Source organism: Stegostoma tigrinum, chromosome 23 (genome assembly GCF_030684315.1).
Source record: "Stegostoma tigrinum isolate sSteTig4 chromosome 23, sSteTig4.hap1, whole genome shotgun sequence".
NCBI classification, from domain to species: Eukaryota; Metazoa; Chordata; class Chondrichthyes; order Orectolobiformes; family Stegostomatidae; genus Stegostoma; species Stegostoma tigrinum.
This window is the reverse complement of record NC_081376.1, coordinates 10,075,339-10,080,351: the sequence shown is the minus strand read 5'-3', so window position 1 is coordinate 10,080,351 and position 5,013 is coordinate 10,075,339. Positions and strand designations below refer to the sequence as shown.

The window sequence follows — 5,013 nt, the reverse complement described above, 5'->3', positions numbered from 1 at the left end:
TGCGGGGGGGGGGAGTGCGGGGGGGGGGAAGTGCGGGGGGGGAGAGTGCGGGGGGGGGGAGAGTGCGGGGGGGGAGAGTGCGGGGGGGGAGAGTGCGGGGGGGAGAGTGCGGGGGGGAGAGTGCGGGGGGGGGAGAGTGCGGGGGGGGGAGAGTGCGGGGGGGGAGAGTGCGGGGGGGGAGAGTGCGGGGGGGGGGAGAGTGCGGGGGGGGAGAGTGCGGGGGGGGGAGAGTGCGGGGGGGGGGGAGAGTGCGGGGGGGGGGAGAGTGCGGGGGGGGGAGAGTGCGGGGGGGGGAGAGTGCGGGGGGGGGGAGAGTGCGGGGGGGGGGAGAGTGCGGGGGGGGGGAGAGTGCGGGGGGGGGAGAGTGCGGGGGGGGGAAGTGCGGGGGGGGAGAGTGCGGGGGGGGGAAGTGGGGGGGGGAAGTGGGGGGGGAAGTGGGGGGGGGAAGTGGGGGGGGGAAGTGGGGGGGGGGAGAGTGCGGGGGGGGAGAGTGCGGGGGGGGAGAGTGCGGGGGGGGAGAGTGCGGGGGGGGAGAGTGCGGGGGGGGGGAGAGTGCGGGGGGGGGAGAGTGCGGGGGGGGGGAGAGTGCGGGGGGGGGGGAGAGTGCGGGGGGGGGGAGAGTGCGGGGGGGGAGAGAGTGCGGGGGGGGGGAGAGTGCGGGGGGGGGGAGAGTGCGGGGGGGGGGAGAGTGCGGGGGGGGGAGAGTGCGGGGGGGGGGAGAGTGCGGGGGGGGAGAGTGCGGGGGGGAGAGTGCGGGGGGGGAAGTGGGGAGGGGGGAAGTGGGGGGGGGGGAAGTGGGGGGGGGGGAAGTGGGGGGGGGGAAGTGGGGGGGGGAAGTGGGGGGGGGAGAGTGCGGGGGGGGAGAGTGCGGGGGGGGGAGAGTGCGGGGGGGGAGAGTGCGGGGGGGGGAGAGTGCGGGGGGGGAGAGTGCGGGGGGGGAAGTGGGGGGGGGGGAAGTGGGGGGGGGAGAAGTGGGGGGGGGGAAGTGGGGGGGGGGGGAAGTGGGGGGGGGAAGTGGGGGGGGGGGAAGTGGGGGGGGGGGGAGTGGGGAGGGAGAGTGGGGGGGGGGAGAGTGGGGGGGGGGGGAGAGTGGGGGGGGGAGAGAGTGGGGGGGGGAGAGTGGGGGAGAGAGTGGGGGGGGGATGGGGGGAGAGAGTGGGGGGGGGATGGGGGAGAGAGTGGGGGGGGGATGGGGGGAGAGAGTGGGGGGGGGATGGGGGGAGAGAGTGGGGGGGGGATGGGGGGGATGGGGGGAGAGTGGGGGGGGATGGGGGGAGAGTGGGGGGGGATGGGGGGAGAGTGGGGGGGGATGGGGGGAGAGTGGGGGGGGATGGGGGAGAGAGTGGGGGGGATGGGGAGAGAGTGGGGGGGATGGGGGAGGGAGAGTGGGGGGGATGGGGGGGGGAGAGTGGGGGGGAAGGGGGGGGAGAGTGGGGGGGAAGGGGGGGGATGGGGGGGAGAGTGGGGGGGATGGGGGGGAGAGTGGGGGGGAGAGTGGGGGGGAGAGTGGGGGGGAGAGTGGGGGGGAGAGTGGGGGGGAGAGTGGGGGGGAGAGTGGGGGGATGGGGGAGAGTGGGGGCAATGGCAGGGGGGGGATGGGGGAGGGTTGGGGGGGGGGAGAGGGGGGGGAGAGTGGGGGGGGAGAGTGGGGGGGGAGAGTGGGGGGGGAGAGTGGGGGGGGAGAGTGGGGGGGGAGAGTGGGGGGGAGAGTGGGGGGGAGAGAGTGGGGGGGAGAGAGTGGGGGGGAGAGAGTGGGGGGGGAGAGAGTGGGGGGGGGAGAGTGGGGGGGGAGAGTGGGGGGGGGAGAGTGGGGGGGGAGAGTGGGGGGGGGAGAGTGGGGGGGGGGAGAGTGGGGGGGGGGAGAGTGGGGGGGGGGAGAGTGGGGGGGGGGAGAGTGGGGGGGGGGGGAGAGTGGGGGGGGGGAGAGTGGGGGGGGGGAGAGTGGGGGGGGGGAGAGTGGGGGGGGGAGAGTGGGGGGGGAGAGTGGGGGGGGGAGAGTGGGGGGGGGGAGAGTGGGGGGGGGGAGAGTGGGGGGGGGTGGAGAGTGGGGGGGGGAGAGTGGGGGGGGGAGAGTGGGGGGGGAGAGTGGGGGGGAGAGTGGGGGGGGGAGAGTGGGGGGGGAGAGTGGGGGGGGGGAGAGTGGGGGGGAGAGGGGGATGGGGGAGAGGGGGATGGGGGAGAGGGGGATGGGGGTGAGGGGGATGGGGGAGAGGGGGATGGGGGAGAGGGGGATGGGGATGGGGGAGGGGGGAGGGGGATGGGGGAGGGGGGAGGGGGGAGGGGGAGCGGGGAGGGGGAGGGGGAGGGGGAGGGGGAGGGGGAGGGGGGAGGGGATGGGGAGAAAATCGGGGAGGGGATGGGGGGGAAAATCGGGGGGGGAAATCGGGGAGGGGATGGGGGGGAAAATCGGGGAGGGCATGGGGGGGAAAATCGGGGAGCGCATGGGGGGGGGAAATCGGGGGGGGGGAAATCGGGAGGGGATGGGGGGGAAAATCGGGGAGGGCATGGGGGGGAAAATCGGGGAGGGCATGGGGGGGGAAAATCGGGGAGGGCATGGGGGGGGAAAATCGGGGAGGGCATGGGGGGGGAAAATCGGGGAGGGCATGGGGGGGGGAAAAATCGGGGAGGGCATGGGGGGGGGGAAATCGGGAGGGCATGGGGGGTGAAATCGGGGAGGGCATGGGGGGGGAAAATCGGGGAGGGCATGGGGGGGGAAAATCGGGGAGGGCATGGGGGGGGGAAAATCGGGGAGGGCATGGGGGGGGGAAAATCGGGGAGGGCATGGGGGGGGAAAATCGGGGAGGGCATGGGGGGGGGAAATCGGGGAGGGCATGGGGGGGGGAAATCGGGAGGGCATGGGGGGGGAAATCGGGGAGGGCATGGGGGGGGGAAATCGGGGAGGGGATGGGGGGGGAAATCGGGGAGGGGATGGGGGGGGGAAATCGGGGAGGGGATGGGGGGGGAAATCGGGGAGGGGAGGGGGGGGAAATCGGGGAGGGATGGGGGGGGAATCGGGGAGGGGATGGGGGGGGGAATCGGGGAGGGGATGGGGGGGGAAATCGGGGAGGGGATGGGGGGGGAATCGGGGAGGGGATGGGGGGGAAATTGTGGGGGGGAAATCGGGGAGGGGATGGGGGGGAAATTGTGGGGGGGGAAATCGGGGAGGGGAGGGGGGAAATCGGGGAGGGGAGGGGGGGAAATCGGGGAGGGGAGGGGGGGAAATCGGGGAGGGGATGGGGGGGGAATCGGGGAGGGGATGGGGGGGGGAATCGGGAGGGGATGGGGGGGGAATCGGGGAGGGGATGGGGGGGAAATTGTGGGGGGGGAAATCGGGGAGGGGGTGGGGGGGGAAATCGGGGAGGGGGTGGGGGGGAAATCGGGGAGGGGATGGGGGGAAATTGTGGGGGGGGAAATCGGGGAGGGGAGGGGGGGAAATCGGGGAGGGGAGGGGGGGAAATCGGGGAGGGATGGGGGGGAAATTGTGGGGGGGAAATCGGGGAGGGAGGGGGGAAATCGGGGAGGGAGGGGGGGAAATCGGGGAGGGGAGGGGGGGAAATCGGGGAGGGGAGGGGGAAAGAAATCGGGGAGGGGATGGGGGGAGGGGATGGGGGGAGGGAAATCGGGGAGGGGATGGGGGGAGGGAAATCGGGGAGGGGATGGGGGAGGGGATGGGGGAGGGGATGGGGAGGGGATGGGGGAGGGGATGGGGGAGGGGATGGGGGAAATCGGGGAGGGATCGGGGAGGGGATCGGGGAGGGGATCGGGGAGGGGATCGGGGAGGGGATCGGGGAGGGGATCGGGGAGGGGAGGGATGGGGGGGGGAGGAGGGATGGGGGGGGGAGGAGGGATGGGGGGGGGAGGAGGATGGGGGGGGAGGAGGGATGGGGGGGGGGAGGAGGGATGGGGGGGGAGGAGGGATGGGGGGGGAGGAGGGATGGGGGGGGAGGAGGGATGGGTGGAGGGGTTGTTGGTGAATGGGGTGAGAGGGGTGTTGGTGAATGGGGGGGTTGGTGAATGGGGGGAGGGGGGGTTGGTGAATGGGGGGAGGGGGGGTTGGTGAATGGGGGGGGTTGGCGAGTGGGGGGGGTTGGCGAGTGGGGGGGGTTGGCGAGTGGGGGGGGGGTTGGCGAGTGGGGGGGGGGGTTGGCGAGGGGGGGGGGGTTGGCGAGTGGGGGGGGGGTTGGCGAGTGGGGGGGGGTGGTTGGCGAGTGGGGGGGGGTTGGTGAGTGGGGGGGGTTGGGTGAGTGGGGGGGGGGGGGTTGGTGAGTGGGGGGGGGGTTGGTGAGTGGGGGGGGGTGGTGAGTGGGGGGGGGATTGGTGAGTGGGGGGGGGTGGTGAGTGGGGGGGGGATTGGTGAGTGGGGGGGATTGGTGAGTGGGGGGGGGGTTGGTGAGTGGGGGGGTTGGTGAGTGGGGGGGTTGGTGAGTGGGGGGGGGGATTGGTGAGTGGGGGGGGTTGGTGAGTGGGGGGGGGGTTTGGTGAGTGGGGGGGGGGTTGGTGAGTGGGGGGGGATTGGTGAGTGGGGGGGGTTGGTGAGTGGGGGGGGGGGTTGGTGAGTGGGGGGGGGGTTGGTGAGTGGGGGGGTGGGATTGGTGAGTGGGGGGGGTTGGTGAGTGGGGGGGGGTTGGTGAGTGGGGGGGGGTTGGTGAGTGGGGGGGGATTGGTGAGTGGGGGGTTGGTGAGTGGGGGGGTTTGGTGAGTGGGGGGGGGGGTGCAGTATGTGAGAGGTCCCGCTCCCCCCGCACTCACTGTCCATTCCGGGGAACGGGAGAGGCTGCGCCCCCAGCTGCTGCTCCACCGCGATCTCCAGCTCGAACCTGATGTGCTCCACATTGAAATGAGCTCCTGCATCCTCCCGCCACCTGAGCCGGGCCCGAGGCTTCACAACAACTACTACTACAACCAGCGCCGGATTCCGGACGGGAGGCCCGAGCACCGGGTACGGTATCCGCTCAGCCCCCTGCTCCAAACAACGAGCCGGCCGCCGCATCAAGAGGCGACCCGTCGCCAGTC

At 74.0% G+C, this 5,013-nt stretch overlaps 1 protein-coding gene across 3 annotated transcripts in view; it reads right to left on the bottom strand.

The window, feature by feature from the left end:
• cpsf4 (cleavage and polyadenylation specific factor 4) overlaps positions 1-5,013 on the bottom strand; it is a 22,538-nt gene extending 17,525 nt beyond the window's left edge. The window contains exon 1 of one of the 3 annotated variants that reach the window (XM_048552782.2): positions 4,750-5,013. In XM_048552782.2, coding sequence (XP_048408739.2) covers positions 4,750-4,990 — 241 coding nt within the window. In that variant the 5' untranslated portion in view covers positions 4,991-5,013. The remainder of the gene's footprint in view (positions 1-4,749) is intronic. The other 2 variants (XM_048552780.2, XM_048552783.2) reach the window with 2 other exon arrangements.